The sequence below is a fragment of the Brienomyrus brachyistius genome, chromosome 4 (assembly GCF_023856365.1).
Source record: "Brienomyrus brachyistius isolate T26 chromosome 4, BBRACH_0.4, whole genome shotgun sequence".
Classification (NCBI taxonomy): Eukaryota; Metazoa; Chordata; class Actinopteri; order Osteoglossiformes; family Mormyridae; genus Brienomyrus; species Brienomyrus brachyistius.
This window is the reverse complement of record NC_064536.1, coordinates 8,393,459-8,415,821: the sequence shown is the minus strand read 5'-3', so window position 1 is coordinate 8,415,821 and position 22,363 is coordinate 8,393,459. Positions and strand designations below refer to the sequence as shown.

The 22,363-nt window shown below is 46.3% G+C and overlaps 1 protein-coding gene and 1 long non-coding RNA gene across 6 annotated transcripts; one reads left to right on the top strand and one right to left on the bottom strand.

Moving 5' to 3' along the window:
• Positions 1 to 1,851: 1,851 nt before the first annotated feature.
• Positions 1,852 to 14,613, bottom strand: otulinb (OTU deubiquitinase with linear linkage specificity b). 5 transcript variants are annotated; one of them, XM_049010970.1, is made up of 12 exons: positions 14,332 to 14,613; positions 13,293 to 13,527; positions 11,557 to 12,556; positions 6,973 to 7,344; positions 5,759 to 5,851; positions 4,692 to 4,955; positions 4,329 to 4,462; positions 4,069 to 4,178; positions 3,834 to 3,974; positions 3,597 to 3,728; positions 3,122 to 3,391; positions 1,852 to 2,438 (listed from the first exon to the last, which is right to left on the bottom strand). In XM_049010970.1, exons 4-12 carry the CDS (start codon positions 7,311 to 7,313, stop codon positions 2,196 to 2,198), a joined length of 1,728 nt encoding a protein of 575 aa, XP_048866927.1. In that variant the 5' UTR covers positions 7,314 to 7,344; positions 11,557 to 12,556; positions 13,293 to 13,527; positions 14,332 to 14,613; the 3' UTR covers positions 1,852 to 2,195. The 5 variants fall into 5 exon arrangements, with proteins under 5 accessions (XP_048866927.1, XP_048866924.1, XP_048866923.1 ...); XM_049010967.1 differs by lacking the exon at positions 11,557 to 12,556 and having other exon boundaries at positions 14,244 to 14,613; XM_049010966.1 differs by lacking the exon at positions 11,557 to 12,556.
• On the top strand, positions 5,794 to 9,183 carry LOC125740146 (uncharacterized). Its single transcript, XR_007397457.1, has 2 exons — positions 5,794 to 5,895; positions 8,508 to 9,183. It is a non-coding gene; the product is annotated as an uncharacterized LOC125740146 (long non-coding RNA).
• Positions 14,614 to 22,363: the final 7,750 nt, after the last annotated feature.

The following is a 22,363-nucleotide window of genomic DNA, read 5'->3' as shown; positions in this document are numbered from 1 at the left end:
CTGGTTATGAATGACACACTGGGAAGGGAGGATAGACTGGTTTTCATAAACCAGGTGGCAAGAGACTACAGGCTCATTTATTGCTTGGTGTTAAATCTGGATAGAGGCGGAGCCACTCACCACTCTCTGTATTCACTTTGTCTGCATTTGCACGTTTGACGTCTGAAGCACTGAAGGCTTACGCATATGGATAAAACAGCACAAATCATGGGGGGGTTTAAGCGAAACACTATAGGTGTTTATCAGGATAATTATGTTGTACACACAGCACAATTATCGTGAGCACGCTAGATATTATATACGTAATCAGGATACTCAACAATCCACTTCAATCTTAGAATAACTTACAAAGGCATTCCTGTTACAATATGGTAAATTTAACCTCATATTCGATATTCAGTTTAGCGGCTGTAATGTTTTAACAAAAGCAAGCCGGGCGGTTTTTAATCTTGATGTCCAGACCGTGATGGACACCGATCATTTTTGTGATTCAAGCCCTTTCACTGTTAGTGTGTTTACTACGTAAACAAACTACATCAGCTTAAAGGACATGTTGCACTTGCATTTCCAGATTTCATTAACTCAGGGATGAGAACCTGAATGCAGCCATGCAGCAGGTGATACTTTGGCACCACACTAGTTCAAACAGAATGGAACTGTTACTGTACGTTTTTCCAGTAGCTGGAGTGACAAACCTGCCACCAACTCCCAACTTTCAGGGGAACATTTGAGGACCTGCTTGAAGGGCTGGATGTAGATTAACAGGATGAAATAATGGCAGATTAAGGGTCTTGCTCAAGGGCCCAAGGGAGTAGAATCACTCCTGGCATTTACAGGATTTGAACCAGCAACCTTCTGATTGCTGGTACAGAACCCTAGCCTCAGAGTTTAATTACTTTTTGAGTGTCTGCATGTGCAATTCAACTTCACTCATAGTCAGGTGCCCTAAGTGTCCATTGATAGCACAATGGGTATAATAGACGTTCTAATAACTCTAAAACAACATGGGACAGAGACAACAAGTTAACTGGGGGGGGGGGGGGGGGGGGGGGGGCATACACGCCAATTGGATATTCAGTTTACTGGTATGTTTTTCCATGCATTGGAATAAATCAACAGGCTAATAACTCTAAACTTAAATGACAGTCATGCAAAGGATATTGTGCTTTAAGCGGTTCTTTGTGGTATAGTGCACGACGTTAAGTGGGCATTTATTGCACTGAAGAATAAAAGGTAGATCGTCAGGAGCAAGGTTGGTGACCACTGCTTTAAAGTCTGGCTAATTTCTTGTGCGCTCATGATAATATATCGCGTGCACACGATAATCATTTTTTCAGGGTGCGAAATCTTAAACACCCGTTTGAGCCACCATCTACAACGCCACCTCCGTTTTTGCCTCTTTGAGGTGTACGTTATTACGATTTCCTTCACCGTCACCATGTTTGTCAGAAACTTGTGACTGCTCCGCCCTATAGTGGATGTGTGCCAACGCAAGAAACTACTGGGAATGGAACTGACGCATTTATTTTTGCACATAAAGCATAAACGAGCCTTAAGGCAGTCAAAGCCTGCTCCCTATGCCAACCTCACTCTCTGTGGCAGTCCAGTCATCCCAAACCTTGCAACAGGTACTGCAGAAATGTTGCTTTTAGCCAGTACAAACCAAAGAGTTGCTAAGCACCTCAGGGTTATAGGGTTCTATGCGCACGAGCGGAAGGTTGCCGGTTCTAATCCTATACAGGCAAAGTATTTATTTCTATCCACACTGAGCAAGGCCCTTAACCCCAAATGCATACAGGATATCAACCATCCCAACATTCCATTGTTTTGGACAAAAGCATCCACAAAATATTTTCATAAGAGAATCCCGTAGGCTGATTTTATTTAAGACCAGTCAAGAAAAAGCTCCAGCAGTACCAGGAACCAAAGGATACAGCATTAGTAATCAGGCTGCCAGGATGTCCTACCCCCCATAGAAAAACACGGGGAACCAAGAAGGTTTGGCCGAGGTGAAGCTGAAGGGTCCATCAGCACCATCCTTCATCCCAAACAAACATTTGCAAACCAATTCTTCCTCATTATTCCAAATATCACAAGAGTCACAAAGTAGTCTTGTTGCTTACCGACGCGAGAGTCAGTAATTGCTTGAGTGTCCACCTGCTCTGCAGGTTTGGTGGCCATCAGTAGTATGTCACTCACAGAGAAAGCTTCTTTGGAGAAGTGCAGGTGGTGCCCCGGGGCTCCTGTGAGTTGGCGCCATCCAGCCTGGCCACAGGAATGTTGTAGTGACGGTCATCTTCAGTGACGAGACACACGTGCTGCCAGTCATCTTTGTGGTCATCGGGATAATAAGTGATGAACTCCTCCGTTTGGGCCTTGTACAGACGGTACACCTGGATGGTGCTCTTCAGGGTGTAGCCCAGGAGAAACATCTCCACCTGGAAGAAAGGTCACGTTTCAGTGGACGAATAATTCTATGGGGCTGTTGGCAGGTTTCATTATTTGAATGATCGAATCAGAACGGTGGGAAGAATCTGCTCACCGAATTTAACAGATAATGGGCTCTTACGTTGACTGGCAAAGAGCTCAGAAGATACAGTAACAGGTCTGACCTATCAGTCTACCAGTTAGCCACATCAGTAAAAGCATCACTTGCCCAAACATGAAGAACATACCATGAATCACGCCCCTAGAGGACAGAAGCCACCAGGCCTGTGCTACAGGTGCAACTTGCAGACTAACAGGGAGGACCTTGAAATGACTGTGCACCTCTCCGACAGGCCCGCAGGGCTGATGGGAGGGTGTGCTCAGCAGGGCAGCGTGCGGCGAGCCGCAGAGAGGGTGTGGAAAGACAGACAAACACGCAAATCTGTGTGTGTCTAGCCCTAAAGGCAGGACTCAACCACAGACACCCAAGATTTCCCAGCAAGATCAAGAACAAAAACACTAATATACCTGTGCAAGGTTACGTCGGGTATAACTGTTAGACTCAGTTACACTACAAGTTCATGCTGATTTGGGACATGCCAATTCGGGTCTCACGAGCTGCCTCTGTGACTCAGACACACCCATCATTGTGACGTTGCGTGGTAGAACTTGGCCGCGCAGATGGGAGGCTGACCTGCTCAAGGCCGCCGCTGAAGCCCACTAGGCTCAGATGGTTGGTGAGGAACGCCCGTGGACAACTGGAGGAGTCGCGGGCGAACAGGAGCCAGCTGAAGTCGGGTACGGGGTCGCCCCTGTGCATGCGGCCGTGCAGCTCCACGGCCGTGCACAGCATGAGGAGCTTGACCGCCTCCAGGAGCCCGTACTCCAACTTGCCGCCCCAGAACAGCTGCTCGCACGTCCGCTGCCTCTCGACGATGCTGCACGACTGCGCTGCCTGCTGCCACTGGGCACAGAGACGCGGCGTCAGGACACGACATGCCAGACGACGAGCCAATGCCGAGTGGCCTTACAGGAATACAATACGGAGGATGACGAGGGTCTGCGGCACATGTGAGGCACTGGGCGTGGCTTGACAGACACAGAGGTCCCTAACAACCCCCCAAATGCAGATCACATGGGTGCGACGTGGGTGGCCGGGGAGGGTGTACCTTCTTTTTCAGGAGGTCCAGGAAGTACTTCAGACACGCTGTGGTGGAGCCAAACCCACCCTGCTCCTTAAGGTCCAGGGGGAGCCTCCAAAGTTTGATCAAATCCTCCTGTTCCAGCAACTCCAGTGGCCACTACAACAGAGACACTCCTGAGGGGGCTTCCAGAAACAAGTTTCAAGCGTAAGGGGGGGGCTGGTCCAGCTGAGGAGTCTGCCAAGATGGCTGCCACAAACGCACCTGGGTGATGTCTCTCTGCTGGAGCCAATCAGGAGGCTGGTGGTGACACAGTACCTGGAAGAGCGTGGCCCGCAGGGCGCAGTAATTATCCCCCCTCACTCGCCGAAGGCCTTGGAATCTTTGGTAGACAACCTCGTAACCCTGGGGACGGGGCAGAAAACGCTGGCAATTACGAGGTGCAGCAGGAAGCAGGAGCCTGGGGGGGGGGGGGGGGTGCCAGGGGGATCCTGCTCACCTTTCTGATGAGGGTGCTTTTGGCTGTGTTGCCCCTCCACTCTCTCTCACTGTAGCACAGCAGGCCCACCTCCTGTGCCACGCTGCATTGGTCCGTAGGGGCTGCGTCACCTATAGGAGGAAGAACACAATCACCGTAACCGTCAGCCGGCGTATCAGTCATCCGGCATAAGCATCAGCCGGCGTAACAGTCAGCCGGCATGATCTCCCCCAATCGCCGCACGGTTCATAGACACGCCTGTAAAAGATATCCATCCTAACCAGTCCCGTCAGCAGCCCACGACACCACCCAGGGAGGGTACCCACGCTGCTCCCCGGAGAGTCGCTCCCGTGCCCTGCTCCGCCTGTCACGCTCCTCCTCAATCTCCTCAGCCCCCCGGTACAGGTCTATTTCCCTACAGGAGGCCGAGATGCAAGTGTTTAAGGATAAAAGTGGGAGATTCACCAAGTGAACTTTAATAAAGGCAGTGCAGGGAGGGGTCAAGGGGATGCAGAGCCGATCCATGAGAATCACCCAGGAAAATGTTTAAAAACCTCACAGCATGAGACCAGACATGTGACTTTGCCTCGTCACTCTGATACATTCCCCAGCTGGCATAAATAACAGTCACAGCACATGCATACCCACTGTCGTCATCTGTTGGACCAATGCTACCCTCGGCCTTCATTGGTTCTCTATTTACATCCGCAGGATGGCTCTGGCCGGCTGAGTCCTTTGGGCCTTTAGCCTGGGATCGGACAAGGTTGTCCTGCGCAGCCCCCTTATCTGTTCTTGCTGCGTCCTTCCCAGCATGCGGCCCTGGGATAATCTCCTTTGGAAGCAGCGGCTTCCCTGTTCCAGACAGCCCCTCCTGGGGACTCGAGGCCCTATCCTTCTCACTGGCTTCACTGTGGATATGAACAAACAGTGGCCCGCAAAGGTCAGTAACTAAGGGCGTTTTTCCACTGCACCAGTTACCGTACTTTTCCATTTCTAGTCATGCCACCTGCATCTTTTTGTCATATATATTCTTACGACCAAATTGCTTTTTTTTAATCATTATTTTCTGAACTGTTTTCAAGGCGGTGTTTGTATTGTGTTTCAGCGGCAGGCTATTTGCATAACCAATCGACAAATAAATCAAGTCCCGCCCCAAAGCACCGAAGTACCAAAGAACAAAGAAGTCTCCCAACTGGTTTGACACTTCTGGTACTGGTACTCACCACAAGTCAAAGGAAAAATGAAACCTCCGAAAGTATGGTACTGGGTGCAGTGGAAAGGCACCCTAACTGTACATGATACAGCACACTAGCCTTCATTAAAACGCTTCCAAAGGCACTAACCCTAACCAGCCTCCCAGTGCAGGAACTTTAAATACAGTTCTTCCCAGTTACCACCACACTGTTAGGCTCACACCAGCCCAGTAAAGTCCAGTAAAGACTGGTATGGTTATTTAATAGTAACCTGCTGCAAACCATCAATTCACTAAAATCTGCCATTGTGATGTAGAGGATGTGTCCATTTCAGGCAGCTGTTTAAAAGCTGGTAAAAGAAAATACATGACAGTGACTGACAGTGACAGTGAAGTTATTCCCAAGTCTCCGAGGGCAAAGTAAGCAGGTGTCAAACAGAACGATCGATGCAGAGTTTTGCTAGTGTGGTCATGGGGTGCCCCCTAGTGGAAATACAGGAACACCTCACCATTAGTTACCTCTGTCCAACTGTGGTCTTCTCTTCTGTCTTGACTTTAGCCGTCGGGATCGGCCTCTGGTCCTGACGCATGTCGGCGGCAAGATCCACATTCCTGCAAAGACGATGAAACATCAAGAGCTCAAACATGCCAAATAAGTAAGAATACCGAAGCGATTTCATTTTGTAAGGCTGAATGATCATCTGACCACAGTCCACCCACAACCAACCATTCACTGACTGCATGCAAGTCCCAGAATTTCAAACCTGGGCTCCAGATATTGGCAATTAGTCAGAAATTCGTTCATTCGACACACATATGCTTCTGGAATTTCCCAGAGACACAACTCCCTCTGACTTTCATTATAAATGTACCGTCATCGTGACACTTTCTAAATGAATGGCTTCTCAATGCAGCCTATATCAGGGCTCAACCCATACGATAACCAGCCAATAAAATTCAGCCAATATTAAGATTCCACAAATTCATCAGCGGAAAATCCAAAGGTAATGCCTCTTTAAACACCTATGAAGGACCTTTTCTCTGTAATCACATTCACCCTGAGCTGGACGTGGGCAACAGCAAACCCCCTGAGCTATTTTTACTGGCCCACACAATCATTAAAACGGAAAAAATGTTTTATGTTTAAGATGAACAGATTTTGCCCCACAAAAACTTTATTTGAATCGACTAGCATAAAGATCTAAGTGACTTTGACTCCTGCATCAACGAGTCTTGGCCACCAGGTCAAGGTTTCTCGCTCCTCGCAGCTGACCAAGCCTAACAGCCCCCACAAGCCTTGCAGTTTCAGAAATGCTCTGACCCAGTCATCCGGCCATAATGATTTGGCCCATGTCGAAGCCACTCAGGTCTTGATACCTGCCCATTGCGTCCGCATTCAACATATCAACTACTAGTACCGAATATTACTGTGTAATATATCCCAAATCTTCACAAACACCTTTTTTATGACGGTCAACATTATTTGGTTCACATGCGAGTGGTTGTAATATTTTGGCTCCTCAGTGTATGTTAGACATCAACACACACACATGTTCAATTGATTTCTGTATGTATCTTTAAAAAAAGTCTATTACTGTAGCTTTTGTGGGACATGAAAAATAATCACTAAAAACGGTTCCAGCTGACATGTGAAGACCAGATTTTAGCATCCACAGGAAATTAACTGCCAAGAAGATCCCCAAAGGATCCAGGCAGAAGCATTACAAACTCACCCAGGGACTGCTACATGGATACGCTCTGAGTCGGCCAGCTTGGGGACACTTTCACAGGGAGTCCCCGCTTGGGACTCGCTACAGAATGAGGACTTATCCTGAAGAAGCTTAGACTTTAGGAAGGTTCCTGGACAGCGGCCCGCCTCAGGATAGGCTTGGTCTTTGGGTCTATCGGCAATTTGCCTGTGCTCCGGATGATGCTGCTGGTTTGCTATGGCTCCATCCTCTGCTCTGGCGTAAGGGTCCTCAATCACCACAGCGGACGTGCAGCTTACGGCGCCATTCTTTAGGGGCAAAATGTGGTCACCTTCATCCCATATGTCAGCAGAGGTCTCCACCATGCCAACATCTCTCTCCAATGCTGCTCTCCGACTAAGGCAAAGAGAGGAATCAAAATTAAATGGAACATTCAAAGAAATTCAGTTAGGACCAGACCTCGGTTTTGGTTTCACGGTTTGGTGCAATTCTGATATGGCTGTAGTTGCTTTTTTTCCCCTCCTTCTTTTAAGCTTGGTTTGGATTTCCTGCAAAAAGCGCCTTAGATGCTACAGAAGACTAAGTTCCAGAAGCTGTTTCTGCCCTGCTTCGGTCGCACAAACCCTCTGATGATGTCGTCTCAAATGAGTTAATATGTTGGATGCGCTTCCAGCAACATATCAGAGTCCAGTATAACAGAACTGACACACAGTCTTCACAGATCTCTCTTATCAACTACTCTTTCTCAATTGTCTCCAGTATAATATATTGGGTAACCAAAACGTCCCCAAACTAAAGTTATAAGTGACGCCTCTGACATCCCCAGCAACAGCCATAACTCACTCAAAGCCAGAATTAGCATGCTTTTCGTATTGATCATCGATTCCATCCATGTCAAAAAATGCATTCGTTCATTTCACTGTGCATTCCAAACAGAAAATGTCGCTGAACATGGGTTGCAACAAATGATCGATAACATTGATTGAACTTTTCCAACAGATTTAACGTTGTTAATAGTATACTGTGGCATTTTGATATTTTAGGAACAAAATTGGCCGGTACCCCACCACCTACCCACCCCGCTCGTGGAATTCATTGGTTATCAAGATCTCAAAATACCAGAAAAGCATTGCTTTTGAAAATACAATCAAAATAAAATGTGACGCAACGTACAATCGTCAGCAAGCTAAATACGGCTGAAAAACTGGGAGTTTTATTTCTAAGCTACTTTGTCATTTTAAATTGGGATCCTCTACACTGCATACAGACTTTATTACAAATGTGACATAAAAAATACTTCTTGATGCTTTATTAAATAAAGCGTTTTCGCTTTTCTTCAAACCCAGTGTTTTGGCCCAGCAGATCAATTACAAAAGTTTGTGCTTCGCCATATTTGATTTTGATTAAATTTGATGTATAAATGACTTAGTCCTGAAATGCATTTTTTTTGTTTTGTTTTTTTTCTTTTTTTAATAAAAAGATCCCAAATGTGGTGGTGATGTGACCATGAGTCTCACTAATGGAACAGACACTTTTGGATCTCTCCTTCTCTTTTCCAGCTGACGATGAATGGATGTGATGTGGCCTGCAAACCACGTCATCTTGTGAGACAAAGGAGGAATTTTCTGGAAAGTCCTTCAAAACAATTTGCACACTTTAAGCTACACTTTGGGCCATTTTTATGAAATATATAAGGGGGTTCACCACCTTGCTTTTGGAGAGCATCCTCACCATGGGAATCTCAGCCCAGTTTGGTAACTGCTCTACTCTGGACCTCAAAGCTTTGCAGGTGGTGGTGCCTTCAGCTGATCGCCTCTCCCCTTCCAGGACCTTTACCTCAGACAATGCAGGGGCACAGCTGCCAAAATCAGCAGGGGTACAACCCACCCGAATAACTACCTCTTTATCAGTCACTTCTGCTGGGAAGTACTTCTCTCAGTGAGAACCTTGGACTCTCAAGCCATCAGGGCAACAAGCATCTTATAAATGGTTATGTTAACGTTAACTGCTTATTTATACACCTTGCACTTTATCTGAACCGTGTTGCACATCTCATTTTGAGCCCCCAGTATAATATAGTCCATTATTTATTACATTTATTATGCTGTTACTTTTTCGTCTGTTTGCATTCAAGTATATTTTTGTTAGTTAGTTGTCCATCTTGCGTTTCACTACAGATTATAGCCTGACTGTACACCTTGCACGTGACAAATAAAACACTTGAATCCTTTTAAACGCTGGTCTCCCTGAATCTTCCTGGGTATTCATCCATCCATCCATCCATCCATCCATTTTCTGAAACCGCTGAATCCCAACTGGGGTCGCGGGGGGGGGGGGGGGGGGGGGGGGGGGGCCTATCCCAGGAACAATGGGTGCAGGCAGGAACCAACCCTGGGCAGTCGCCAACACACTGCAGGACAGACTCTCACACACAACTAAAGGGCCAATTTCGACACACCAATCAACCTATCCTGCACGCCTTTGGACCGTGGGAGGAAACTGGAGCCCACGGGCAGAAATCCACGCAAACATGGGGAGAGCGTGCAAACTCCACACAGAAAGGAACCGGGTCCGAACCCAGGACCTTCTTGCTGTGAGGCAGCAGTGCAAACCACTGCGCCACCCTTCTGGGTATCCATGACTCAGCAAATGTATTTCACTATAAAAGCCAACTTCATATTCCAAATCCATCATTGGGTGTTTCTCAATATGCGTACTTGACCGAACTTGTATTCTCGTCTACCAACACTGAAGAACAGAAGTACACAGAGGACGGTAAAAATCCCCGGATGTCGTTCTTGCCTCGCCCCAAATACCAAATGGAAAATATCTTGCCAAATGAGATCAATCCCATGATTCATTGAGCTCCAAGTTCATTCTTGGATGGCAAGTTAGCAAGACCGGTTTTGCCAAGTACGGCTTTTGCGTTCTTCATATTGAGAAACTCTCCCCCCCCCTTTTTTAAAAAAAAACTGAAAGTAGTGAAAATGCAATTTGAGAGATTAGACTTATCCAAAAATTAAAATCTGACAATACCATGAAAGAGTCCTCTGGGCTTTCTAACTAGCTATAGGCGAGTTATGCAGCCCTAAAAAACTAAATAAAAAATTCTAATCTCTGGAAAGTATGCGTAACTCACATGCCAGATTTTATCAAAATAAAAATGGTGACGCATTTGTGGTAGTGGCCTAATGCTTAAGATGGAAACGTTACTGCTTCAAATCCCCGACATAGTCTGCTCCCCGGGCACTGAATTAACTTCCCACTCCTATGACACAAAATGACACACAAGTTAAATGCAGAGGACAGATTTTGTTGTTGTATACTGGGTACTGTGGTGTGTCAATAATAAGAATCACCTTCTCTCTTCTCTCTTTCTGAATTACAATGGAATGACTCATTATACAACATTATGTCCAAAAATTAAACAACTATTCATAAATACCAGGCTCCATTACAGTTACCCATAATTTAATTCACTTGAATAATAAAGTTAAATGGCCATGGTAGTGTTCAGCAAAAAAAAAAAAAGTGTTAAACAGGCCACATTCAACTGGCCAGATTGTTTCAATAAACCAATTAAATGTTAACACACACTAGTGGCAAAAATTGTGGCGACACTTCCAATTTTTAGCGACTGCAGAACTTTATTCCAGTTACTTATTTAATCATCCGATGTATGATATTTGTAATCACATCAGTTTATCAGTGGGGAGATTTTGCCTTTTGGTGTACGTAATCTCAGAGTCTTCAGATCAGTCATTATGTTTTGATGCTAATATTAAATCACTTATACAATCTTGTTTTTTTTTTCATTTAAGACAAACCTCCAAGCTCTGCCATATCTCCACTGGTTTCCCGTCAATTTTAGAATTACGGTTTAAGATCCTAATTATTATCCACATGGCTCTGAATAGTCAAGCCCAGAAGTATTTTATAGATCACCTTGAAAATTAGTAAACCACTCGAGTGCTCAGGAAAAAGGCCTGTTAGTTGTTTCATGAGTTAAAGATTCGTGGCGACGTGCCTTACAGTCTGTTGCCAAAAGGTTATCACATGATCTTCCTAGGTGCAGCTGATCCAAGCGGAGCATTTCAATCGTAATCTTAAAACTTTTTCATTTAAACAAGCTTTTGGATACTTCGCCCCCCGTATTATATATTTTATTATACGCGTACTGCAAGTTGTTTCTTATTTTACTTTTTTACTTTGTCTTGCGTACATTCTTTGATTGTTTAGAAACATTATTGTCAATATTCGTGAAGTAATTTTTAAAGCATAATGTCAAACATGCTAGGTGTTTCCACAGTTTTGGCCACTCGTGTATAACAAAACAATGATGAAGGCGCAGGCAGCAAACAGGACAGGCGGCTTACCGGACAGGTGACTTACACCGGACAGGTGACTTACACCTGACAGCGGCCTAACGCTGCAGTCGGAGGCACCAGGGCGTTTGCTTTCTGCCTGCACTCAGACACAGTCATTCCTTGGCCTCTATGGATTGGCCGCCATCAGCATTCTCAAAGGCTAATGCTTCGTTTCTTAAGCTGCTCACCAGCCATCGTCTAACTTCATCTCGCCCACGATAATAACTGCTGATTAACTTACCAAGAGACCCCGCCAGAAGTCTGATATTAGTTTACACGTCGGTTGGCGTTACAGGATTCAGCGACACACACTACTTCAGTTTGTTAGCTATACGATGTAAATTTAATTCGAAGAAGAATGCAAATGCATATCGATATTTTTAAGCGACACCAATACTCCACTGTAGGCGCCGGCTGAGTTACCGGAAACTGGCGTTTAAAAGACCGGATGTTCAGGCGTAATTCTGCTTACGTTCTACATAAAAAAAACTACAATTCCCAGCTGCCTTCGGTTCGCACACATATAGCCTCCCTAGTATAACAAAAGTACTGTCATCTATAGTTCCAAAATAAAGAAATAACGATATTTTAAATTCTACAATTTTAAAGCAATGTTTTTTCGCAAGCGTTTGTAAATTCCTCTTGTTAATACTCTCGTTGAAAATGCCATAAAGATACTGACCAGGCGGCAGATAAGAGAATTTTAAAGAAAAGCATAACCGTATTAATAACACAATTCATGATAGTATAATATAGCCCTACAAAAGCAAAACACAGTAACTACGCTGACAATGAAACAGAGAAGGGGCGCTTGCCTTGGTTTTAGTGTGGACTTTGTAGCTACACCCTGGCTTCTTCAAAACTAAGCATAGCTGAACTAAAACATTTTGTCACAAGATGAAACAGCTATAGAGACCAGATTTCAGTGATGTTCAGTGATAATTCAATTTTGATAAAATATGCAGTTACTGTGACATCTCTGCTGCCTGACCTGTTGCTGTACCTGACCTGTTCATCTTGCCATCAGAAGCAGCACCAGCATCAGCGTGCCCCCTGCATATATACTCAAATCTTAAAATTTGCACTGTGTAAATGAGGATATTGCCATGTTGTTCATTTGACTTCCTCTGCCGGCCCCTGGATGTTGGGCTCCCCCTTTGAGTCTGGTTCCTCCCAAGGTTTTTTCCTTCTAGGGAATTTTTTCTTGTCACTTTCAATTCTGGCTTTTCTCAATGGGGTTTCTGGGCAGGGACATTGTAAAGCACTATGAGACAATGCAATGTTGTGAAAATGTGCTATACAAATTAAACTGAAATGAATTAGTTAGGGTTAAGTTGAAGTTAAACTGATCTGAAAACTGTGTTTTGCCTTTGCAGGGCAGAACAGATAGCAAGCAGCTGTTTTTCTTTACTTTGTGTATTCTCAGCCTCACTTGGCATTCCTCTTCATGTGTTAAAAAGAAATAATAAATCTTTCAGGAAAAAATTATTAAATATCTTCATTAAAAAGCAAGGCACAGCTCGAGTGCAGGACACAAGGTAACATGAATGGATTTTCAGAGTATGAGCTACATTCGGTCTTTTATTTTTTTCCCTGATTTATTAATATTTTATTATTGTTGTTATCGTTGTTATACATAAGTAATACTTTCATTTACTGAGGTGGTGTGAAGTAGTGGTGAAGGCGGGGGGCGTGCACCCCTAGGCCCATCATGGCAGAGGGCCTACAGCAAATGTTACTGAGTGCCTCTTTTGATAACAGGCAGTCACACTTAATTCGCAACAATTTACAAAGTCCCCCCCCCCCCTCCCCTCCCCTCCCCTCCCCCAGGCCAGGCCAGGCCAGCAAAGTTTACGGAGGATGTGTTCTGGGGCACTTTGCATTAAGTTCCTTTCTGGTGCTGTTGAAGGACCTCACTGTACTGGTTCACTCTGTCCCTAACCGACACACTTCCAGGCAGAAGGAGGAAGTGGTTACCGTTTCTCTGGAGCACCGGATTCCTCCCGCTGCATCTCCACGTCACCCTGCCTCTTCCTCTCTTCTGCAGTGGTAGAGGGCTTCGTATCGTCCGCACTGTCCAACCTGTCTGTCGAGAAGCAGCTGCCCATGTTGAATGCTGTGTTTCCTCTCCGTCTTCGGGGAGGGAGCATTACGGCCCAGCGTTAAGTCGCACAGGGCAGGAGCAGCGCGCTCAGAACCTGTCCCTGCGAAACTGAAAAAACGGGAACCAGCCTGAACAAAAGCCCGGCTGTTCTGAAACAGCACAACGTCCGAAGCTTTCAGCAGCGATGAGCAACAACTAGAACACCAGTTAAAGAAGATCGTCACCTGCTGGCTGTCAATCTTCACATTAACCCTGACAGTCATTCTTATACAATGCAGAGTCACAAAACTAATAAAGTATGTCCCATATACTATAATTGTTCTTTAAAATAGTTTTACTAGTTGCTTCGCAATTTTGGGACAGATTGCTGGGAATCTCTTGTAAGCGGTGTTAAAGCCACAAGCGCATAACGGGCTTGCTGCCTTTACTCTAACTTAAAGTTAAGATACTATAATGAACCAATATTAATTCCAAAGAAAAAGCAACCCATGATGCTAAATAAGGTACAAGCGGACATACTATACCCCTCCGCCGTTACAGATATATCGTACTTCGAGTTGTTACCAATGTTACGATTCATCGTCATATAGCGTTGGGGATTTTGGGAATTTATTCATTTATCATTGTAAAATATCACACTAAGTATTTCTTTAGGTCAACACCGTTAAGTAGCCTACTATAGTTTACCGTAACTATACGTCAAGCTGTCCGCCAAGTACAGTTTAATATGACGTATACGTGGGTGTCGAATTACAATGCAAAGCAAATAAATAAATTGAATAAAACAAAACTTAAAAAAGATTAACAAACAAAACATTCCTTACGTGATTCGTCCGCTTCGATACTAATAAATATTTAAAGGCGTCTTGGACGAAAGGCACCGTATGCTATGGTTTAAAACAGCGAGTTTACCTTGCACGCCCTTTAGTGCTTTTTGGTGAATTTCGCTAACATGGGAGTATTCACTTTCCGCTATCAGACGCTGCGAAAGCACCCAGCGCAGCCCCGCCGCTTCTGCTTCCATGGAGCAGACACCCGTCAAAACCGCAAAGTTCAAGCCCACGCAGTCCTAAGCTTCACGCAACGGAGTTTCCACCATTAACACGGAACAAGAATGGCTTTGTAATATCTGCGTATGGGTTTGATAATTGTACGAACTAAATTTAAGCAAGTAGGTACTCAAGACACACCATTACTCACAATGAACGGAACAGGAAATGTCCTTACGGTACTTGACCTAATATAGTGTATGTCTCGTTTAGCCTTGCAGAGAGAGCCACTTGGGAATGTGCAGCACTGTACGGGCAGTCACATATGGATTTAAAAAAAAAAAAAAAAAAAAAAACTAACCATTTTAAACATTTGTAATCCCATAAAACCAAAGTTGGAGTATTAAGAAAGGTATGAAATTAATAAAATATAATATTATTATTATTATTATTATTATTATTATTATTATTATTATTAGCGGCAACATGGTGGTGCAGTGGTTAGCACTGTTGCCTCACATCTCTGGGACCCAGGTTCCAGTCTCCGCCTGGGTCACATGTGTGTGGAGTTTGCATGTTCTCCCCATATCGTTGTGGGGTTTCCTCCGGGTTCTCCGGTTTCCCCCCACAGTCCAAAAACATGCTGAGGCTAATTGGACTTGCTAAATTGCCCGTTGGAGTGGCCGTGTGAATGAATGGTGTGTGTGAATGTGCCCTGTGATGGGCTGGCCCCCCATCCTGGGTTGTTCCCTGCCTCGTGCCCATTGCTTCCGGGATAGGCTCTAGACCCCTCGCGACCCAGTAGGATAAGTGGTTTGGAAAATGGATGGATGGACTTACGCCAAATGTAAGGATTGTCTCCTTATTGGCCTGTTTTCACACTTCAGGTCAGGTTGGAGCGTTAGACCTCTACCACACAGTGAAACTCCTTGGGATCTTGGCCAGTGATCCCCCAGGCAGATACATGGTCCAGTCCCACCCTCTGGAGGTGGCCTTACCCAGCACTGAAGGCAGTGTTATCCCCATATAGTTGCCGCAGTCCAGGTGATCCCCCAACCCTTTCTAGATATGGACTACAAGTCCCATTTTCCAGTCAGTTGGAATGACGCCTGACTCACAAATGGAAGCAAAGATTGTCTGTAATGCCAGGAGGTCAACCTTACCACCAGCCTGGAGAAGTTCACCCCAGATACCACAGATCTCTGTGGCCTTCCCTCCGCTCAGCTGGTTCACAGCTGATCGGAGGGTCAGCTTTGAGAACCGTAGACCCAGAGATGTCCATCATCCTACCTAGAGGGTCAGCTTTAAACAACTGCTCAAAGTAGCCAGCCCAGAGGGTCACAAACGCAGTGTCATCCGCAAGGACCGTCCCATCACCCGCCCTGATTGCAAGTCTCCGAGGAACAGATTCAGATGTGCGTAATGCTTCAATTCCTGTGTAAGCAGGACGTGGGTCACTAGACCACAGATGGTGCGTCACCTGCTCACAAATTGATCTAATAAACGTCTCCTTATCTGCCCTCAGAGCCCTCATAGCCGTCCTTCTCAGTTACTGGTACAGACTGGAGTTGCGACCAAGTCGTGCGCTGCGACTTCTCTTGATAATATCCAGGGTGCCCTGTGAGATGAAACGCCTCCAGAGATGGACATTTCAGGTCCAGAAAGTATAAATCCAGACCATGATTTAGTTTCAACCAACCAGTTGAGCGTAAAGAGTCACAGTCACAGAGTACTCCACTGGTTGGTTGAGACAAAATCCTGGTCTGGATTTGTACTTTCTGGACCTGAAATTTCCACCTCTGAACACTGGCAACACCAGCGCAACCGGCCTCCTGCATCACATTTGTGTCGGCAGTCGCACCTAAGTCTGCAAGTTTCTCATACAAACTGTGTGCAAACTCATCAGAAACAGCTTGATCTTGGAGTCTGGCCAAGTCCAGCCTCATTCTCCTAGTAGGTGGCAGCCTACTGGATCTACGCTGAATCTTCAGAGTAGCAACAACAAATCTGTGTGTCAGAATTCACTTTTGTAGACCCTGCAGTTCTGCAGGAGCCTCCAGCGTCTGCCCATGAGGATGTGATCGATCTCCTTTGCCGCAGCACCAGTACCAACGATGCCGCTCAGGGCGTGGGAATCAGGATCCAGCGACCCGCAGCCCCTGACCTTTTGCAAAGTCAAGGAACATTGGAGTCACTTTCGCCCTGGTCTCAGACCCATGGGGCCTGGCAAAATCCTCATAGCCAGCCCTGCCATTGCCAGTGGTCGCATTGAAGTCACCCATGACCAGAGGAGTGTCACCTCGTGGGCACCCTTCAACCACTGAGCGAAGTTGCGAAGAAAATGTGGAAAACACGAGACATCACTCACCACAGGTGGAGCATACACTGAGACAACAGACAAGACACCCAAGGAATGTGCCACCATGCAACAGGCGATGCCTCAGCCCCACACCAGCCCCCATCCCCAACAGGCCTGACCCTATTAGCTCTCCGACGGTTTCGACTCGTCCGGGGATGGGGCTCCCAAAGGCTTACTCCATCCCCTTCATGGCGCGTGCAGCCTTCCTGCGGGCGGCTGCAGCAGAGCTACTCCCGCGGAGGGCAGAAGAGTATCATGCTTGTCTGCATCAAGCATTTGTGAGTTGTTTTACGGGGGCTGGAGTGCCAATCCCGCCACCAACCCCCCAAAAAATTGTTTCCCAGCAAGTTGGAGGACTGTTTGCAGGGCTGGATGCAGTTTAATGTCATACCCAGGACTGATTAACAATTTTTTTACATTTTTCACGTTTGCCTAAAGTTAAATGAAAATCCTGATTATTGTGGAATAATAAAATAATAATAATAATAATAATAATATACATTTGAACATGTTTTAATCATCTTGAAAACAGTTATGAAGCGCAGGGGGGACAGTGTTCTGAAAAGACACAGGCCTAATTAATGATAAAAATGAAATGCTTTGTAAACTAATTATATACACATTATTTTAAAAAGTAACTATGCAGTAAACGGAACAACTGATTGTTTTTGATGGGAACCATCAGAAGAGGACTTTCCTCTTTCCATTCTTAAGGTGTAACAAGTAAAGGGAGAAAAGTCCTCTAGAGGGCACCATTGCTCTCTTTCAGTGATTGTTAACCGTGGATTAATGTGTTTTATATTCACATTTGATTAGACTCAATTTTATTGTACATAGTACAGGCCCGTAAAATGTAGTCAGCATCTAAGCAGATACAAATAACATATATACAAATACAATAAATTATACAAGATGCTACAATACAAGTGCAAACTGGAGATATATATTTTGCGAATCGAGCAAACAGAAACATTGCTCCGTCGAGTGCGGAGGGGGGCGGGGTGCAGAATCCATGCTGTAAGGTCCTACTGCCTACATCACTAAGCTGTTTCTCTGCGGCAGCAGAGCAGGAGCAGTGCCAGAGTGTTTCTTTTGCTGGTGATATGAGAGGCACATCTGCAACCCGGAGCCCAATGTCGAGTGGAAGGTGCAACGTCGAGTGGGCGGTGCAATGTCGAGTGGGAGGTGCAACGTCGAGTGGGCGGTGCAATGTCGAGTGGGAGGTGCAACGTCGAGTGGGCGGTGCAATGTCGAGTGGGAGGTGCAATGTCGAGTGGGCGGTGCAATGTCGAGTGGGAGGTGCAATGTCGAGTGGGCGGTGCAATGTCGAGTGGGAGGTGCAACGTCGAGTGTCAGGGGCAACATCGAGTGGGAGGGGCAACATCGAGTGGGAGAGGCGACGTCAAGTGGGAGATTAAACACATGGCGAGATACTAAGTCATTTATTCATATAGCATATGTAAGAAATAAAAGAGTTGACCCAACATGCTTTCCAGTCTAGATAGAATTGATACATGTTAAATTACAGTGTTCACACATTAAAAATAAAATATTCTAAATAGACTGCAGAAATTTTTTGGGGGTGCTATGGCCATCATAGGGATAGCTACAGCACCCGCCAGCCTGTCCCCAGACCCTGCGTCTGCTGCGGAGCCTTCCTCAGGCCCCCGTCCTCATGTGATCACACATCGGTGGTATAGGATCCGAGCGAAAGGTTTAAAGTCCCAGTTCTGAACAACAACAACAACAACAAATTTATTTTTATATAGCGCATTATCACAACATTACATTGTCTCAAAGCGCTTTACAGCATCCTCACCCAAAGCCCACAGTGAGTAAGTCATAGGCGACAGTGGCAAGGAAAAACTCCCTAGAAGGAAGAAACCTTGGGAGGGACCAGACTCAAAGGGGGAGCCCATCCTCCAGGGGCCGGCAGGGATAGTCAAATAGAGAGAACCACTCAACGATTCCGGTAAAAAAAAAGAAAAAAGAAATCAAGCAGTAAGGAGTGCCGACCACTTACACAGGGAGCAACTAGATTGTAATTAGGCGGTAACTTCTTGCTGTGAAACACATCAGTGAATACAAGACGCCATACATATAAAGTAAACCGGTGATTGGCGGCCAAGACAAGCTGTTTCTCAACAACACCCACAGGCATCTGCTTTGGGGCGGCGTGTAGCTCAGCAGGCTAAGCCTCCGTGCCTCTGAGCAGAAAGTCAAGCCTGGCCTTGGTAGAATGGCCACATGTCCTGGGGGCCTTGATCAAGGCCCTTACCCACCAGCTCCATGCGTGCCACAGGTGGCTGCCCTTCCCTGCGATACTCAAACCTGCTGTCATCTGTGTGTGTCTCATGGACGCAGCGACGGGACAGACGGAGCAAGCAATGACCTGGGGCCCTAAGCTGAAAGGGGCCCCCTGGGGACGGACGATTACGTAACACGTTGCAACGGCAAATCTTTTTTATTTAGGCCTTGTGTCTATTAAATTGTCTTTGTTGATATTATTAATTTACACAAAAATTTAATAATTTTTACCATGCTGGGTGGAGGAGGTGTTGGAGGGCCCCTGGAGTAGTTTTTGCCCAGGGCCCCCAAAGACCCTAGAATCGCCTCTGCATGGAGGGCAGGATGGGGGAGGCGAAAGGAGAATTTTCCCACGGAGAAAATTCTAGAAGCTCTTCTTGTCAGAGTCGGTGCCACCAGGGACGGATTATGGGTCACCACCACCAGCACCACCACCACAACCACCACAATTCAAGGGCCCTTGGCAGCCAAACGCCCTCCCTATAGGGTCAGGGGCCCTTGTAGGCAGAGGATGAAAGAATGTAGGCCCTCAAAAATAGACAAACGAAAATACATTGTTGATAAGCGTTGCAAATTGTTTTGGGCTAGGGGCCCCACGGGCCCCCTGCACCCCAAAGGGCCCCTGGGCAGCGGCCCCACTGGCCCGGTCCGTAATCCGTCCCTGGGTGCTACCAGCATTGCCTCTGCAGCCGGGAGTCATGGAATATTTCAGCCTAATATGCGACAAATGATTAACAGGATCAGAGGTCCGTCCCGGGGCCGTGCAAATGCTGCTTGGCGTGTGAGTTCCGAGGCACAAAAAGAAGCATGTGCGGTCGAACTGATTTAAATCTTTTTTAAAATTCTGGACGAAATCTGAGGAAAAGTTCACCCCACTGAAGGGGGGGAGGCAGGTTAGCAGGTAGTAGTTCAGAAAAACACATCTGTACCACAGACTACGGCGATTTACCGATTAATCCACAAGTGGGGGCTTATATTAAAAAAAGAATTTTAATATATGGATAAAAGATGAGGTAACCTAATGTCCCTGTTTACTCAGGACTGTCCCGCATATTCACAAAATACACCCGTGTGCAAATTAATTGAAACAAGTTGGCATCTGTAGGAGACAGACTGACTGCAGTTAAGACAGACATCACAATCACATTAATTCATACTTATCGCCTTGGGTCCGGATTTAGGACCTGGTAGATTGGAACAAATTGCATGGGAATAGCCCAGGATGGGGCGCCAATCCTTCGCACACACACACCATTCATGTCTAAGGGGAATTTTGCAACTCCAATTAACCTTATCATGTTTCTGGACTGTGGGTGAAAACCAGAGAACCTGGAGGAAACCCCACAACAATACGGGGAGGCACCCAAACCAGTCTCTGGACACAGCGCCTCCCCTGTCCATCCACCCAGTTCTAACCCCACCCGAGCAGGCCTGCCAGTCTCTGGGCACGGCGCCTCCCCTGTCCATCCACCCAGCCCTAACCCCACCCGAGCAGGCCTGCCAGTCTCTGGGCATGGCGCCTCCCCTGTCCATCCACCCAGCCCTAACCCCACCCGAGCAGGCCTGCCAGTCTCTGGGCACGGTGCCTCCCCTGTCCATCACACTCTCTGCCCTGTTGGCTGTGCAGACCAGCAGGTCCCAGGCCGCTGCGTGCATGTCTGTGTGACAACTTGTTTAGATTAATTTGTACAAAGGTGTGCATTAATTTGTCACAATGTTAAACCTCCGACGCCTGCGTGTCTCGGATAATTCACTCGCACAGTTATCAGTTGACAGTTGCGGCTTGTGGTGGTTTGCTTCAATAGTTAGCAGGAATGAAGTAATGGTGCAGAGACAGCATGTCTTAGACAAACAGCAAAGGCCGAAAGCCAAAATCAAAGCGACGTGTTTTGTGACCACTGCAAATGTACATTTCCCTCCATTAAGCCCAGGACAGTCGAGGCACGCTTTCAGAGAGAGTCACAGGAATCAGCAGAGCTCCAGACGCCGAGTGCTCCTGGCGATCACGCCGCCATCTCCATCGCGGGGACGCGGAGGACCCCCCCGCAGGGATTTAGCGCATTACCATGGCACTCTGCAGGTACCGCTGGAGTTAACAGAGGAATCAAAGTGGATTTGCCTGCATCCTGCATCGATACCTCGCACCCGGGCAGGCTAGCCTAACCTTACCTGACAGTGGGCGCACAGTGCCGGCCAGTCGCCGTGGAAACAGACGCGGGCAACTTCACCACTTTGGGCTGTTTGTTTCTGAGAATAACAAACACACCCACACTCATACACACTCATACACACTCATACACACTCATACACACACACACTCATACACACACCCCAGCACACACAGGCCCAGTGGCAGTGGTGTAGATGCACACATATATATATATTTGTGTGTGTGTGTATGTGTGTGTGTGTGTATATATATATATATATATATATATATATATATATATATATATATATATATATATATATATATAGGTACTCAAATCCACCCACCGCCCCCAACACACTTCTGATAGGAAAAAACAAACTACAAGGTTTGTACATCAAAGTCTTTAAACTCATCAAACTATCGACCATCACAAACCACTCACTGCATGTGATTGCTGCAGGTAGAAGCACTCACACTCCTGCACCCCCGTGCTGCACACATGCGTCCCCCCCCCCCCCCCCGTTTGTAGGTGGGCACAGTAAAGTGCACACATACCTAATAACCTGAACAAGGCTTCAAAATTTTCCACTCCCACGGCGCCCAACCGACTTCACAGAAGATGAATATCTCAAACAATAATGTCACTTTTATGCAAAACATCTGTACTTGCTGCCTATTGTGCCGATTTCCTTCATTCTCTTGTGTTCTGCTTGTGTTTTGGGTTCTGAACAAGGTGAGAACCGAGCCGCCTTATCTTGTGCCGGATGCAGTTTTGGTCACACGGACCAAAGCGGTATGCAATACAGAAAAATGCAACCTAGAAAAAAAAGCAAAGATTTGTCACAATGTTCTTTCAAACAGTAAGCATTGTAAGTAGGCTATATGTAGACATTCTATATAACCTACAGCATGTTGAATGCAATTGTCAACTTTATCTTCATCAAGTTTGACCTATCAAGAAATTTTGTCTGTTAGAATAAAGGAGTGGAGCGGCATGGTGGTGCAGTGGTTAGCACTGTCACCTCACACCTCTGGGACTCGGGTTCGAGTCTCCGCCTGGGTCACATGTGTGTGGAGTTTGCATGTTCTCCCCATGTCGTCGTGGGGTTTCCTCCGGGTACTCCGGTTTCCCCCCAC